Source organism: Acomys minous, assembly GCF_964271855.1.
Source record: "Acomys minous genome assembly, chromosome: 16".
Taxonomy (NCBI): Eukaryota; Metazoa; Chordata; class Mammalia; order Rodentia; family Muridae; genus Acomys; species Acomys minous.
In genome coordinates, this window is record NC_140498.1 from 69737070 (window position 1) to 69753450 (window position 16381).

General features: G+C 52.0%; 2 protein-coding genes across 4 annotated transcripts in view; one reads left to right on the forward strand and one right to left on the reverse strand.

Moving 5' to 3' along the window:
* CHLSN (cholesin) overlaps positions 1-16381 on the forward strand; it is a 103596-nt gene that overhangs the window by 25315 nt on the left and 61900 nt on the right. The window lies entirely within an intron of this gene.
* On the reverse strand, positions 9665-14858 carry GPER1 (G protein-coupled estrogen receptor 1). Its single transcript, XM_084761380.1, has 3 exons — positions 14677-14858; positions 14146-14345; positions 9665-12344 (listed from the first exon to the last, which is right to left on the reverse strand). The coding sequence occupies exon 3, from the start codon at positions 12097-12099 to the stop codon at positions 10972-10974; it is 1128 nt and encodes a 375-aa protein (XP_084617506.1). The 5' UTR covers positions 12100-12344; positions 14146-14345; positions 14677-14858; the 3' UTR covers positions 9665-10971.

Below are 16381 nucleotides of genomic sequence, written 5' to 3' on the forward strand. Positions count from 1 at the left end.
TGTGCATCTTTCTGACCATTTTGGGCATATTCCCGTCTTAAATCTGCCATCTCCTGTGGGGAGTATGGTCTGGACTCTTTGACCTCTGTTCCCGGGATATAGTGGGGCTGTCTGCCATCGCTGAGGGGATTCAGACGACTGGCAATGTTCCTGATTGGAGTCCTTTTACTTGTAGTTACTACCGGGAAAGAGTATGAGGGTTCAGATGAACTGGCCAGGTTCTTCTGTTTCCTCACTATATTCATGGCTAGCCTTTTGCCCATAATTTGGTCCTTGTCTATATCCTGTATAGTTTTCACCAAAATTGCTGGTACTTCATTCTTAGGCGCCTGTTTTACCAGCGGTTGCACTACTGATGGGTCAATAAGATCTATTCTTACATCAGTAGGTTTCATGCCAATTCTATTTTTAACTGCCTGGGCTGTTCCCAACCATTTCTATTCTTCTGCAGTTTCTGGGGGGCTTCCTGTGGCTGGATTTAGATGTAAACCTCTCATTTTCTTAATTAAAGACTTCATTTCCACAGCTTATTTGCCAACCAGTATAGCAGTTTAATCTCTCTTTTCCTAAGGTACCACTGAAGGTTACTTGTTTGAGTGCTCTTGATTAATTTTTCAAATTTTAGATCGGCCAATCTTTCAATTCGTTTACTGAAAAATTTCAGCATTTGTTTGAATTTTAGATGCCTTATATTGAGTTCTTTTCCTCTGTGCCATTAACCAGCTCGGCATCAGGCACTGAGTTTGTCCTACTTCCGCACCCTTAGGGAGGGTGGTGTTTTCGGACCCAGGCTTTCCCCGCTCCTATCATCGAGGAGTCCGGTAATCACCTGGTAACTCGATATAAGTTTTCAGCCAGATTACATGCAAGCCTTTTGAAAATTGGGGAAAGTTAGCATAAACTAATCCTCTCCCCAGCCTTGTTCCAGATCCTGCCGACTACGCCAGCTGTCGCGAGCAGAGAGTTTACACTCAGAATCCGGAACAAAAGAGTCAGGCCAAGAGCAAGTGGTACGATTTAGCAAGAGAGGTTTATTAGCAATACAAAGGCAACTACAACAAAAGGCAGCGGCTAAGGCTCCAAGGCCAAGCCACCAATACCATTCCATTAACTCTTAACACTATCCTAATTCTAATAGGAGTAACATTTAGCATCTTATAATATCAATGTTCTGGGAGCTTATGCCATTAGGGTATACGACCTGATATCGTGAAGTTCTGTCGAACAGGTTCGCTGCTGCGACTTGATTCAGTTCTCGGGTTGTTTTCTGACAGCATGTCTGTCTGCTCCATCCTGGGAGAGCGCCCATCGGCTGGTAGCATTTTAGGTAATCATGGTGACAGCGAGAGAGAGAGCTAGAGAGCTAGCGAGCGAAGAGAAGAGAGAGCGAAGAGAGCGAAGAGAAGAGAGCTGGCTGCTTCTTCTCAGGGTTTTTATACTTACTTTAGCCTTACCCTCTCTAATTCACACATCTAGCTTTCTGCGGCACTCTTATCACCAACTTGCAGTCCTGGGTGCTCCTAGTTCAGAACTTACTACTAAGGTTTTATCTATCACTCACACATCTGGTCAGACGTCAGCTTTTTGGGCTGTCAGCTATTTTCTACGCTGGGCTTTGAAACAAGCCCTGACATGTAGCTGCTTCCTACACTGGGCTTTGAAACAAGCCCTGACATGTTTATTACAAAGAGGAAGATGAAGAAGAATAAGGAGAAAAAAGAGGCTGGGCGTGGTAGCGCACGCCTTTAATCCCAGCACTCGGGAGGCAGAGGCAGGCGGATCGCTGTGAGTTCGAGGCCAGCCTGGTCTACAAAGTGAGTCCAGGACAGCCAAGGCTACACAGAGAAACCCTGTCTCAAAAAACCAAAAAAAAAAAACCAAAAAAAAAAAAAAAAAAAAAAAAGGGAGAAAAAAGAGAAAAAGAAGAAAAAAATGGCTTCCCAGAGAGAGACTTGGGGTGTGATGGAGTTTCCAGAAGTTTCCCCCTGCCACCTTTCCTCATCGTTTTTAGTCTCTGTTTTTCCAGTGCTGAGATAACAAATGTAGACCACCATGCCTGGTTTTGTTAAGTGAGTGCTGGGGATTGAACTCAGGACCTCAGGCTTGCAAAGCAGACACTTTATCAACAGAACCATCTCCCCAGCTCCACCCACATTCTTGGTGTTTTTTTTTTTTTGATTGATTGTTTGTTTTGTTTTGTTTTGTTTTGTTTTCAGATGGGTTACAATGTAGCCCAGGTTGACCTCAAACTAGCAATCCTTCTGCCTCAGCCTCCCATGCAGCACCACTTCTGGCCTGCTTGATGCAGAAGGATGAAGCCAGAGCAGCAGTGTTCGCCCTTCTCTGGTCTGAGAGGAGAAACTAGCTTTCCCACGTGTGGCAGCAACCCAGAGTGACTTGCTCCATTTCCTCTCGGTTTTGGCCATCCCCAGGGGTTGCAAATTGCTGATCTCATTGGTTGATTGATACATCTTCCACCCTCCCATCCCACAAATTCTTCAGAGCTACTGTCCCCACAGAAGTGTCAGCCTTGCTGAGTGATGTGACTGGTGTTCCCTTCTGTACCTAGTTGCTGCTGCTGCAGCCGTTAGACAGCAAAGGCTGGGCCGGCAGCCTCAGGCAGGCCCTGGGCCGCTAGGCTGGCTGAGCCACTGTGCTCAAGTGTCCTGGCTCCCCCGCAGACCCTGCCCTCTGGGACAGAGAGCTGCCCTTTGCCTCTTTGTGAGCGAACGCAGAGAATGTCTGCCCTCGTCCCCACTTTAATTTTACTGAAGCGCTTTCCCCTGTTTTTAATTGAAAAGCCTATGGAAAGGCACCCCGGATAATTAGTTTCCCACTGTGAAAGAGAAAATAAAGCTGGAATTACCAGGCAGTAAGTGAGAAGAGAAAACTTTAATTAGGAGCTTCCCAGTAAACCGCAGGAGGATGGCTGCTTCGAGGATTCCAGATGGCTTAAGCCTGCCCTTGTTCAGAACCCACTCTGCAGCTACTGATGGCAAGGACAAGAGGTGTAGGTGTCGCCCCCTCCACGGGGAAGGGAGAGCGGAGCCAGGCAGAGGGTGGGGTGGCTCTTCAGAGAAGGAGTCCAGCCTGGAGCAACTCACAAGCCAAGGTGTCACCTCCCCTTCTTGTACTTCCCCTTCCCAAGCCAGCCCTGGGTCAGGCCCAGGAGTAGCGCTTAGCTTTGCGCACGAATGCCGTGCTTTGAACTCAGGTCCACACGCCTAGGCTGCAATCTCCCCCAGTCCCAGAATGCTCTTTACCTTTGATTATCTCGATTGGCGCTGAGGGTGCAGGAAGTAGGTAGTCCCATTATATGACATAAGCAGGCTTGGGGAATTGGGGTGTTGGTACACAACCTTAAGCCTCCCCTAGTAATAGCGTTTCCAGATTTTTTTGTGGGGAGGCAGGGGCTCACGTGGCCCAGGCTGGACTTGCATGCCTGATCTTCCTGCCCCGACTTCCCATGCACTGCAGTTACAGGTATGTAGCCCCATGTATCTTTTCTCTGGTTGTCACCTATCTGGGTCTCCCCCTGCCCTTTTGGGGGGTGGTGGTGGAGGCTGAGGATCTTACATTGCATTCCATACTCCTTTTCCCTTGGACCTGGAGCCGTCACTCAGTCCTGTCTCTTGTATCATTGACGTTTGTGGCGTGCGCTGGCTCCTTGTCACCATCTCGGGTTTTTTCCTAACCTTTGCTCCCGATTGGATCAGGTGTGTCTACCGCTGCTGCCTCTCTGAGTGTCTAGACTCCCTCCCCTCTGTGATGCCAATGTAACCACGGGGGAGGGGCTGTGCCATCTGCTCTGCGGGAGCTCCCAGCTCTAACAAGCTGGGCTTTGCAGGTGCCTCATCCCCTCACCAAGGGGGGGTGGTGGTGGCAAAGGCCACATGAGTGAGCCCTTGGGGAAGGGTACGCAGAGACTGGTCTTAACTCCAGCTCCTCTCTCCTGCCAGCCAGCTCTTCCCATAGGCTAGAACCCCGCCTCCTCCTCCCAGTACCCGTGTCTGGCTCATTACTGGGCTTGTTATTACATTGTATTTATTATGTAAGTTATATTTATCCAGTTATTACTGGAATGGAGTCATGGTTGCTCCTTAATAGTCTCTAACTGTTTCTAACTGTTGACTTCTCTTAATTATCCCGATGCTCAAATCATCCCAGTTTGGCCCACGGGAGGCCCTTAGGCCATCTCCTCTGTCCTGGATGTGACCCTGTCCTCTGAGACCCTTTCTCACCAAGAAGCACATGTTCCAGGCGCTCCCACCCCGAGCCTGCCAGGCCTCTGAGAGGCCAGGCTGCTGTGGCTGCCCCCTTGGCCGCAGACTCTGAGCAAATGGAGCCTAGTGTGCTTGGGGTGACACAGCCCAGCCCAGTGGTTTCAGTGTCATCCTGCAGATGACAGTCTCCCGGGGCTTGCTTGGGGTCCGTTCCCCACCCTGCCACTAGGGCTGAAGGCATATAAGTGAGGTTTTAGTACTTACCATTTATTTTTGTGTGTGAGCGTGCACGCATATTTGGAGACCAGAGGAACAAATTTTAGGAGGTGGCATTCTCCTTCTACCATGTGGACCTGGGAAAAGGAACTCAGGTTGTCAGGGTTAGAAGGTAAGTGCCTTTACCTGCTGGACCATGTCTCCAGCCTGAGGGTTTTGATTTTTAAAAGAAAAGTCCCTGAATTTAAAATTCTGATCTATGCACAGAACTCATGTTGACCTCCCAGCTAACCTCAGTGCAAAGTATAGCAGTGTTAGCACTGCATTTTGCCAGAGAGACCTCTACCGTCCTCTCTGAGGATGACTTAAAGGGGCAAGGGCAGATCATTTTCTGCTGTGATTGGGTAAGGAGCCCTCGGACCTTCTAACTATAATCTCTAGGTGATGATTTTGTTTTTGTTTTTGTTTTTGTTTTTTGTTTGTTTGTTTTTGAGACAGGGTTTCTTTGTGTAGCCTTGGTTGTCCTAGACTCGCTTTGTAGACCAGGCTGGCCCCCACCCCGAGGCTGGCCTCGAACTCACAGCACTCCGCCTGCCTCTGCCTCCCGAGTGCTGGGATTAAAGGCATGCACCACCACGTCCGGCTTCTAGGCGTTAATTGTATCCCAAATACTTCCTCAGAGTTAAAAGTTCAAATACTGTACGTAGCTCTGTAACCACTACAACTTGCAATGAAAATACTGAACCGAGTGGCCTTTTTTGGGGGGCGGGGACACACTGACAAGACTCTCACTATGTAGCCCAGACTGGCTTCAGACTTGTGATCGCCCTGCCTCCAGTCTCCAAGTGCTGGGCTTACATGCACACACCACAGAGCCCAGGCTGGGCCACGCTGGAGACCTAACCCAGGGCCTCGTGGTTGCTAGACAACACCTATGTCCCAGCCTGAAAACTAGACACTTCTCTTACAGTTTTAGGTTTATTTTATTTTATGTGTGTATGAATGTTTTTTCCTGCATGTATGTCTGTGCACCACGTGCATGCTACTAGTGCCCATGGAGGTCAGAAGAGGGCATCAGATCCCCTGGAACTCGAGTCATGGATGGTTGTGAGCTGCCATATGGGTGCTGGGAACTGAACCCGGGTCCTCTGCAAGAGCAGCATGTACTCTGAACAGTGAGGCATCGCCCCAGCCCTGGCACTGGGCACATCCACGTTTGACTACAACAAGAAGCCGTGCAGAGCCAAAGCGCATTCCGGACGCATTAGATCCTTCTCACAGTAGAAGCAGGAGGGCTCCGTGGGTGCAGGGCCTTCCCACCACGCTGGCAGCCCGAGCGTGGTCCCAGGACATGCTTGGTAGAAGGAGAGAACCAACTCTTAATAGTTATTTTCTGATTCACCCCCCCTCCGTGTGTGTGTGTGTTAAAAAAAAATATTAGTGAGGCTGGAGAAAATCTGAGTTTGGGTCTCTATCACCCAGGTAAAACCCAGGCATCGTAGAGGAGTTTTAATTCAGAACATGGCTGCTCTGGCGAGAGATCACACCCAAAGATCGTCTAGGTCTGTGTGATCAGGCTGAACTACGAACACACCTTTAATCCAGGAGACAGAGGCAAGCAGAGCTGAGTTCGAGGCCAGCCTGGTGTAGAGCAAGTTTCAGGTGAAGAAAAGCTCAGGTCCATGCCTTTAATCCCAAACGATGAAGGGAAAGATAGCGGTAGAAGAAAGCACCCATGTTTGAAAGTGATGCCTAACTGAGGGGCAGAAAAAGTGACCAATCAGAGAAGATTTGACAGAATAGGATATGCCCAGCTCCCATGGGAAGAGAGGGGAAAGGGAAGCTACTTAAGGAGCAATGCAGAGAGGAAAGAGAGAGAGAGGGAGGGGAGGGGAGAGGGGGCAGTTTTACCAGGACAGTAAGAGTCAGAGACTGGCTGCAGAGAGAGAACAAGTTCCACTCAGATGAAGACGGAATGAGCCAGAGAGTGAGAAGGAGCCAGGAGATTAGAGCAGATTGCTGGAGTTAGTTTGAGGCCAAGCAGAGCAATTCAGAGGCTGAGAGAAAAGCCAGATTGAGTAAGTCAGCTGGGAGAGGAGCTTGAGCCAGAACAGCTGAGTTGAACCAGCCAGCTATGAGCTCAGAAAGTACAAGAAAGAGTAAGCTTATTAAGCAGTAAGTCTCAGAGGCTGAAAACATTCTAGGTCTAGGTTAGACTGTACAGAGGGTAGAAGCTTCCAGGACTAGGCCTAGGTCAGCAGACAGAGGCAATGAGCCTCCCAGACAATTGAAGCAGATGAATAAAACCTTTTACAAGGCATGATAGTGTGTGCCTGTAACTCCAGCATTAGTGTGTGTGTGTGTGTGTGTGTGTGTGTGTGTGTGTGTGTGTGTGTGTGTGTGTATACAGGTAGCTCCCTGGGGTCACTGCTCAGTGAGAGACCCTGTCTCAAAAAAAGAAATAGGTAAAGATTTTTATTATCGAAAGCGATTAGGGGAAGACATCCTAAAGTGACCTCTGGCGCAACTCTATCCCTCATCCCCCTGCATACACCATGTACACACACGTGAGCTTGCACACGCGCGTGCGTGCACACTCACACACACTTTTTATTTGTTTATTTTTTATTTTTTCCGAGACAGGGTTTCTCTATGTTATCTTGGCTGTACTGGACTCACTGTGTAGACTAGGCTGGCCTCAAACTCACAGCCATCCACCTGCCTCCTGAGTGCTGAGATTAAAGGCATGTGCCACCACCCCCGGCCTCACGCACACACTTTAAAAAAGCATTACTGAATCAGAGACACCCGAGACGGCATTTTACACACGTTACGGAGGGTGAAGGGGAGGCTGCTCCCATGTGTGCTTGTGGTACGTGTTCAGGACTGCAGCGGAAAAGCCGCCACGGTGCTCCACTGCATAAGCCTTTTTGGGGTTGGAAAAAGAACCCCAAAAGACAAGTGTGCTGCCAAGCCTGCTGATTAGCCTAGTGTGCTTTAGAATGTTTGCCTCTGTGGGGCAGCCGGGCCGCTGCCTCCTCTGTCCCGCCGGAGCAGGGAGGAGCTAATGACTTGTACCTTAGGTCTTGTTCACCAGGGCCAGGAAGGGTGAGTGGGCTGCAATGCAGGAGAGCTCGTTATTAAGTTGTGGGAAGGTGATGGCATGGCTTCCAGTCCTAAGCAGGTTTTCTGTGCCCACGGTGGCTGCCTCCGCTCTTCCTAGGGTCTGAACTACATTTGTACGCAGGAGCGAGCCAGGTTACCAGGAAACAGCCGTGCAATTAAAACGCCTTGATTTTATCTTGTGGTGTTCCTGCCAAGAATAATTGTGTTAGCCTCAGCTCAGCTCCCGGACACACTCTTGAGGGGGAGGGGGTCAAATGGGCTGCACAGGGCCCCTGCAGAGCCAGCCACCTCTGTCCTGTCCCCCTAAGTCCAGCCTTCTGCGGCACTTTACTCTTCTCGCCACCCTGCCCTGGGACTCACGGATCTGCATCTCTCTCGTCCACCCCACCCACCGCACGCACCCCAGAACAGTTCTCACCGTTTGCAGATGGCAAGGGTGCTTTGAGGCATAGAGGAGACAAAAGCTGTGCTCCCACCCTGTCTGGCTACAGGCAGCCTCAGCTTAGCTTGTAGAAGACTCCGCTCAAGAGCCTCAAATAGGTCCAAGGGCTACAGTTGTGTGCGGCCAAGAGTGGGCCTGTCCTGCCTGGACCACTTTGCTGCTGTCCAGAGGACTGGGGAGGGCGCTGCCAACCTAAAAGGAGTCTCTTGAGAATGGCTCTTGGACTTTGGGCAGGTGCAGTCCCACTGTCATCCCTGGGGGTATAGCCGTAAAGAGGAAAGGCTGACCCTGGCTCCCTGGCTGCCCGTGCTCTTCTCTGTCCTGGCTGAAGAGCTGCAAGTGCTGTTGCAAAGGGGATGTGGTGTTGGAGGCTGAGGGCCTGTCCCAGCCTCATCCTTTATTGTCCATGGTTTTGCATATTCATAAGCTCTAAGCATCTAGTTGGTCTTCTGTCTCTCTGTCTGTCTCTGTCTCTTTCTCTCTTTCTCTCTGTCTCTCTCAGGGGGCTGTTGTCCTCTTTCTGATGCCTTGGCTGCCTCTGTAGCCAGAGCTGAAAGTCTTGGCGTATTTTGGGCATCTGAGCATCACCCTGGCCTGAGGACAGCCAGAAAATGCTTCTTGTATAGGCAAATGTGAAGAGTTGAGGCCCAGCCGTGCCTTTTTCTGTGACTTGGATTGGAGGGTCTTTCCCTGTCGCCATCACTGAGGTCAAAAGGGGCAACTTGAACCAGACATTAACAGTGACATCACCACCCTATCAGGGTTTGCGGCCACGCTTCTCAGCCTCCAGCCACCATAAGTCCTGCTCTTTGGCTGTCTATAGGAGCATCATGAAAGCTGCTCACAGCATGTGGCGATCAGAGGTTACTGACCAAAGCGTAGTAGGGTTTGCCCTTCTTGAGTTTTGCAAGGGCTGCATGAGCCGTGCACACCTTTGAAGACTTGGCTGGGGTGGAGCCCAGGGCTTCTCTACTTGAGTTGTAGGTCTCTGCAAGACAGAGCCACCGAGCCCTTCCTTCACCCGCCCACTTCCTGTGGTGGTTCTTCACCTGTTAAAGACACCATCCTGGAGGCAGTGTCCCATGTCCTGGCCAGGTAGAAAGCCAGCCATGCACGGGACTCAGGTAGTCGTTGGGGACCACTGCTGTACTCAGTTGCAGGTGCTCACTCCAGACTGCGAGCCATGCACCCTCCCCAAGCTGGGGTTGACTCTGTGTCCTGTGTTGTTTGGCTGACTCCTTGGCTCTGCCAAGTCCGCTAACTTAATAACTTAAATATCACGTACCTTTTCACGTAAGCTTATCTATAAATACAACTTGTTATCATCTGAATAAAAAGGCCGGGGGCGGGGGGGGGGGCGGTCATATATTTGAATGGAAAATAGCCTATTCTTTAGAGACAAAGTGGGTCATTTCTGTCACCTATGCGTTACCTCGTATGTTCCCCTAGGGTCCTGCCCCGGCTTCTGCATGAGTCCAGAGACATACACACCCCCCACCCCCCACCCTACACACCCACCCCTTGCCACGGGTCCTTGGCTGGAGTAGTGGGCTTCCTAACATGGGCAGCTGCCCCGGTAGGTGGTCAGGGAGTGGAGACTGAGAGTAAAGCGGTCTGTCCTGGGATGCAAAACCAGAGGGGCATGCCCTGTGACCCCCCCACCCCCACCCCTGGGCATTTCTCCCAGTCCAGAGTTTTCTAGGGATGGGCTAGATAGCTGTCCTCTGCAGACACTCGAATGAGGCTACGAGTGGCTGGCTGTCAGCCTGAGGAACAAGGAAGACGTGTGTGGTGTCCAGGTGGAACACAGGATGTGGCCCACTCCGTCCCAGAAGTGCCAGGTCTAGCCAGCTGGGTGGGTTGGCTGTTGGTGCATAGGACGGTGCCCACAGTGGCACACGGGTGTGTGAAGCTGTGGACAAAGTGTCCTTTGCAAGGAAGTGGCTGACTGTTCTGGTGTGGCTTTCTCATTGTCCCTCCCTCCCCCGTGCTTCTCACACACACACACACACACACACACACACACACACACACACACACACACAGAGGAAAAAAATCACAGAGCAAAGAAGAATCACCATATGACTGCATTTTATTCACAGACACTGAATGGATAACCCCAGTGCTTAGCTCTCTTTCTTTCTTTTTTACATTTTAATGCGATTCATTTACATCTCACTGTTCCCCGCATTCTTTTCTGCAGAGGCAAGTCCTTCAGCCATACGTCTCAGAACTGCAGCCCACTGGCCTGCAGAGCGGCACCCACAGCCTCCTTCCCCCTTCCCGGAAGGGCAGACACCTCTGTAGACCAGCATTGGAAGAGGTGGGCGTCCCAGAGCAGGCAGGCGCTTTGTTAAAGAGCCTTTCTCAGCTCAGACACGTTGGTCACTCGGGAGTTACAGCGGCATCTGGAGTGGTCCTGCAAGCCTTCTGGAAGACAGGAAGAAGACCCTGGTGTTCTTAGCTTTTGCGTGTGCCTGGTCAATTATACATCACAAGCAAAGGAAATATAGCCAGTTTGGGACGGGTACATAAATTCTGTCTCTAGACTCCTCCACCCAGGTAGCAGGCAATGTAGCAGGAGTGTCCCTGTGATGCTCCCATGGGGTGGCCTATTCTTTTGGATGTCACTTGTCAACAGCAGACCTGTCTTCTGGCCATATAGGGTATAGAGAGAAAACCAAGCAGCAGGCCTGTGTGGTGCCCTTTGAGGGCAGCTGTTAATGTCACGTGACCTGCTGCTGCCTTGGGCCCTTGGATCCGGATGGCAGCAGCCATGAGCTGGGCAGTCAGGAAGGATCCCAGCAGCCTCAGAGATGACCCAGCAACGTGCCATGTCCCAAGCCACTGGGCTTTGAGAAGTATGGCACGGCTCCGCTCACCCCACCACCTATGCCAGGTGTGCGCCACTCCTGAGCACAGGCCCACTCCCCCCGTGTCTTCCTCCCTCTTGGGGGGTCCCTCTCACACAGCACTGCTGAACTTGACGTCCGACGGCTCCGTGCTGTCGGGGATGACCGCTTTGAGCGTGGCATGGCAGAAGCGGTTCAGAGCTGGCAGGCTCGTCTTCTGCGCCACGTACAGCCTGAGCTTGTCCCTGAAGGTCTCGCCCAGGAAGCTGTAGATTAGGGGATTCAGGCAGCTGTTGGAGAAGGCCGCCAGGTTGACGATGTGGCCCGTCAAGGGGTAGGCATGCCGGAACGACTGTTTGCACGGAGCGTCCCCCGGTTGCGCCCACTGCAGGAGGTGGACGCTGATGAAGATGTTCTCCGGCAGCCAGCAGATGAAGAAGACAAGGACCACAGCGAAGATCATCCTCAGGGCTTTCTGCCTGCGCGGGCGCAGGCCGCGGTGCCTGTGGGCGCGGATGAGGGCCCGCACGATGAGCGAGTAGCAGAGGCCAATGACGGCGAAGGGCACGAAGAAGCCCAGCGTGACCTCCAGCCACTGCACCTCCCTGACGTCGGCAAAGCAGAAGCAGGCCTCTTCGGTGTGCCGCAGGTGCACGGCTGTGAAGGGCACCAGCGTGGCAGAGACTGAGGCCATCCAGATGAGGCCGCAGCTGAGCCGCGCGTGGTGCTTGGTGCGGAAGAGGCCACAGCGCATGGCCTTGGCCAGCGCCAGGTACCTGTCGAAGCTCATCCAGGTGAGGAAGAAGACGCTGCTGTACATGTTGATCTGCAGGAAGAGGGACATGAAGGTGCAGAGCGCTGCGATGTCGTAGTACCTCTCATCCAGGTTGAACACCTCGATGAGCGAGTCGGCCACCAGGATGAGGTCGGCAGCCGCCAGGTTGATGAAGTACAGGTCTGGGATAGTCATCTTCTCCCGGAAGCTGATGTTCACCACCAGGATGAGGATGTTGCCCACAAAGCCGATGGGAAAGAGGAAGATGGTGTAGAGGCAGGAGAGGAAGAGAGCGATCACATACTGCTGGTGCTCGGAGAGGTCCCCAGTGAGGTTCCCCGGGGTGTCTTCCTGTAGCGGGAGGGACAAGTTGAAGCCTAGGGGGGTACTGTTGGAAGGGGCTGGCCACACGGGACCCAGGTAGATCTCCACGCCAACATTTTGGGCTGGAGTGGTCGCATCCATGGCTTCCCTCGACAGCCTTCAGGACTTGCTGAAAGGGTCACGGGAGTCTCTCTTAAGCGGCAGCTCCATCTTCACAAAGAAAGGCGATTCTCTTGAAAGTGAGACAGGCATTTGTAAAGCAAGAAAGAATCGTCCTGGGAGCCTGTCTCAGAAAACCAGAAGGGCAGACAGGGTGCCTGGCGTCTGGGCCGGTGCTGGGCAGTCACGACTGCTGCCTGCTTGCTGCCTGCTCGCTCTCTGGGCACCTGTGGAGGGAGACGGGACAAGATTAGGCATCGAGAATCCTGATCCCGAGGGAGCCAGGTGTAGCACGTGATGGATCCCAGCGCCTGCCGGGACTCCGGCTTTCGCCATCTTGGACATGTGGAAGTGTCCCTTTCTGTCCCCTAAGGGCGTCCACAGTTGGAGTTGGTGACAGTCTGTGAGTCATGGGAGATGCAGAGTGGGACCCGTCAGATCGCTGGCTCATGAAATAACGTGAATGTGCGGTGTGGGAATTTGAGGAAAACTACTGTTTGTTGAGACAGGAAGTCTCATTAGCTTTGGCAGCTGTTGGAAAGAGATGTGGCATGGGAAGGGAAAAACCCAGCCTTTCTCAAAGGTAGTCCAAGAAGCCTACGGGGTGGGAGCTGTCTCTTCTTCTCTTCAGTAATATGGTAAGAGAAATTTTGCTCTTTTTATTCGTGGCAGTTCTGAGTGTGGGTACTAGGAATAAACACCTACCTCCCCCCAGTATAAAATGAAAACAAGTAAATAATAGAAATTATTATTTGAGGACTGGTATATAGTTCAGTGGTAAAGCATTTACCTGGCACACGAGGGCTCGGGGTTCGACCTTCAGCAACACACACACACACACACACACACACACACACACACACACTCATATACACAGCTGTATTGTTTTGTTTTGTTTTTCCTGAGACAGGGCTTTTTTCTGTGTAGCCCTGGCTGTCCTGGAACTCAGAGATCCACCTGCCTCTGCCTGCCAAGTACTGGGATCAAAGGTGTGCGCCACCACTGCCTGTCCACACAGCTGGCTTTTGAGGAAGGGTCTGGTGTAGTCCAGGCTGTCCTCAACCTTACCAAATAGTTGACAATGACTCCTCGTCCTCCCAGCTACTCGAGGGAATGTTGTAGAAGGACCCTGTAAGCCCAGGAGTTTGAGACTATCCTGGGCAACAGCTGAGACACCCCTAGCCCCACACCCCTGCCCCCATGCCAGGGAATAAGGGAGAAACAAACATGGAAGGAAGCATTTTTTTTGTCCTTTTCATAAATTGTGTGGGACATTTTAGGTGTGGGAGCCTGGAACCTGAGTTTCATTCGTGGCTGGGGATGTTTCCTAGCCTGTGTGACTCTGTGCCCCAAGGGCTCTCTGTGGTGTGACCCGGGGTTCTCAGCAGCACTGGCCATGCATGCAGACCCTGGGGTGTCACTGTGCAGGAGATGGGTGCTCGCATCTGGTGGGCAACAGCTGGGAATGCTGCTCAGCATCCATATTGCCCTGAGCAGCACAGCTACATCTCCCACAGTCAGGGTGGGTGAAGTGTGTAGGTTTGGCTCTGAAAGAAAGCGCATCTCTGTTGCTTTCCTTGTGGGCAGTGCATTTGCTTTGAAGGTGAAGCAAGAGCAAGCCAGAGATTTATTGGCCTTTTCTCTCCCAAAAAGACTGCTTCATTAAAATAAGGGGAAGAAGAATGGAGGGAAGGCTCACCGCCATGCCCACATTCTGAGCTGGCAGTGTGGGTGTGCGTGGGCAGCCCATCTTTCACGGGTCGTGCCCAACTGAGCCACAGAAGCGCCACTCTTGTGAGCTTCGTCTGCAGTGTGGAGGGCTTCCCTTTATTTCCCTGGGATCCAACCAGACATGTGGGCCCGGTGCACACTTTAATACCAGCGCAAAGGAGTGGGAGGCAGGTGGAGCTCTAAGTTCGAGGCCAAGCCCAGCGTAAATGTTCAGTTTCAGGCCAGTCAGGGTTGCACAGTAAGACCCTACCCCCAAAGAAACGAACAGACAAAACCTCAGACTTTTAAAGTACTCACCCAGAATGTGCCAGTGTTGAAATTCAGAGGCTTGGCCACAACCCCAGCAGCATAAGGGGAGCAGAGCCCTCAGGCGGCTTTCTCCCTAAATCGTAGGAGCATGGCAGAACCCACACCCTGGGCTCTGTCCTTGCTCCACTGCTACCCTGTTAGTCCAATGGTCAACGTCAGTGTCCTGGTTTTCTGTTGTGTGTCCAGATCTGGGGAAACAAGGCCCGGTTTTTGCAAGGCTTACGAGGCCCCTGTCCCTGGAACAGTTCTAAGTCACCAAGACCACCCCCCCCTTGGCAGACAAAGAGTGGCAGCAAGGTGGTGTTACAGGGCGTAGCCGGGATCAGAGCTCGACCCAGCTCTAAATGGGCACGCTGTTGCCTGTACTTGGGCAGAGCCCCTGCCACGGTCACACCTAGCATGCTGTCCCTGGAGGCTGAGGGGCACATGCCTACTACTCCACCGCTCCTGTCCCACCACAGTAAGAAGTTCCCAGCCTGATGCTTGTGCCCGGAACCTCGGCACAAGCATGAATCTTACCTGTGCCACCGTGTCACTGGACCGTCTGCTGCCGGTGCACTTGGAGCTTGCCCACAGGGGATTATTGACCCTGGGTTTGCAGCACCTTGGGGATGGCGCCCAGCAGGGATACAGCGGGAGAGGAAAAGAAGAGAGACCTGTCTAGAAAGGAGCAGGCTCACTATGCCTGTGGCTGTCCCGCAGCAGTGTCTGGCCCCCTTGGCACAGCGCCTCCTTTATAGACTTCCCAAGCCTACTCACTGGGCTCTGGCCAGCCTCCTTTTAAGGCCAGCATTAACCATTTTTTTGCTGGCTGTTTTTTTCCTCCCACATGTAGACAGTGAAAAAACGGTCCTGCTGGACATGTATTTTATGGAAGTTTCCAGTGTGTCGGCTGCTTTTCACCCACCGACATATTTGTTTGAAATACAAAAGGATGATAATATTGATAATATTGACTACCTTTTAGGTAAGAATCGTTCCTCAGTTGTCGAAGCAAATAATAGTACCCTTGTACTTTTAGCTGGTGCTGGCTTTAAAACTGACTGCTGAGCCTCTTCGGTCAGCTTAGTAGGGCACCAGTATCACGGTGAATGTGCGCTACCGTTTTCCCAGGGATGCTTGCAGCGGGGAAGTGCAGCGTACAAGTAGCAGGCATTTTGATCAGAAATTAGGAATCCAGGTGAGCTTTCTGCTCTAATGTCAGCTGGGTCCAGTGTCCCTGGTCAGCGGGGCCACCTGCCTTCCTCTGTTCCCAGTTCTAGGCCTTGTACAGCCAAGGTTGGGGAGACCCAGGCCCTGGGGTCCGAGTGGCCTTGTGACTGATTGCCATTCCCAAGCAGCCCACCTTCTTTCTGGGTGTTGGGAGTTTCATCCACAGCAATGGAGTGATCTTGGAATTGTTGCCCTGGATTGGAGACAAGCACAGGGGTCGGGGTGGGGGTGGGGCTTCACCCCACGATCAGACCTCAGGCAGCCTGAGCTATCCAGTCAAGTTATTTGGTATTCGTAATAATTTAGAGTTCTTCGGTCTCATTTGTACTTTCTTCTTTGTATCTGAGTGTGTGTGCATGTTCACATATGTTCATGTGCATGCATGTGGCTGTGGAGGCTAGAGAACTTCACTTGTTAGCCCTCAGGTTCTGTGAACCTTGGTTTTTTTTGTTTTTGTTTTTTTTTGAGGCAGGGTCTCGCATTGACCTGGGGCTCACTACACTGGCCAGCCAGAGACACTCCCTACACCCGCCCATGGTTCTGCCTCTGCCTCCTCAGTGCAGCCCGCTCTGTTCTCATCTTGATAAATGTTTCAGTATTGAGAAGCTGTGATGTCAAATACCCTGGGTGGGCAGTGGGCACTTGCATTCTGAGCAGGAATCTTGCCTGTTTCTGTTGGCTGAAACCACCACGTGTTGCTCCCCAAAGAGGTGCTGTGTGCAGCAGGAAGAAGCAGGCACTGGGTTGGAGAGAGGGCTCAGCGGTTAAAATGTGTTGCTCTGGAAGAAGACAGAGGTCCCAGCCCCAGCACCCAGGTGGTGGCTCACCCTCATCTGTAACTCCAGTCCGAAGGGATCCAGCTCCCCTTGGGCCCTGGGAACCAGGCACACAGGTGGTTCACAGATATACCTACAGGAAAGCACTCATGCACATAAAAGGTTTTTTTGGGTTTTGTTTTGTTTTTTAAATGAAGCAGTTACCTGCATGCAGACAGCTGCGGGGGAGTTCAGGG

What these genes read in the sequence shown, in the direction of transcription:
- GPER1 (XM_084761380.1), bottom strand. Translation starts at nt 12,099, where the DNA reads ATGGATGCGACCACTCCAGCCCAAAATGTTGGCGTGGAGATCTACCTG.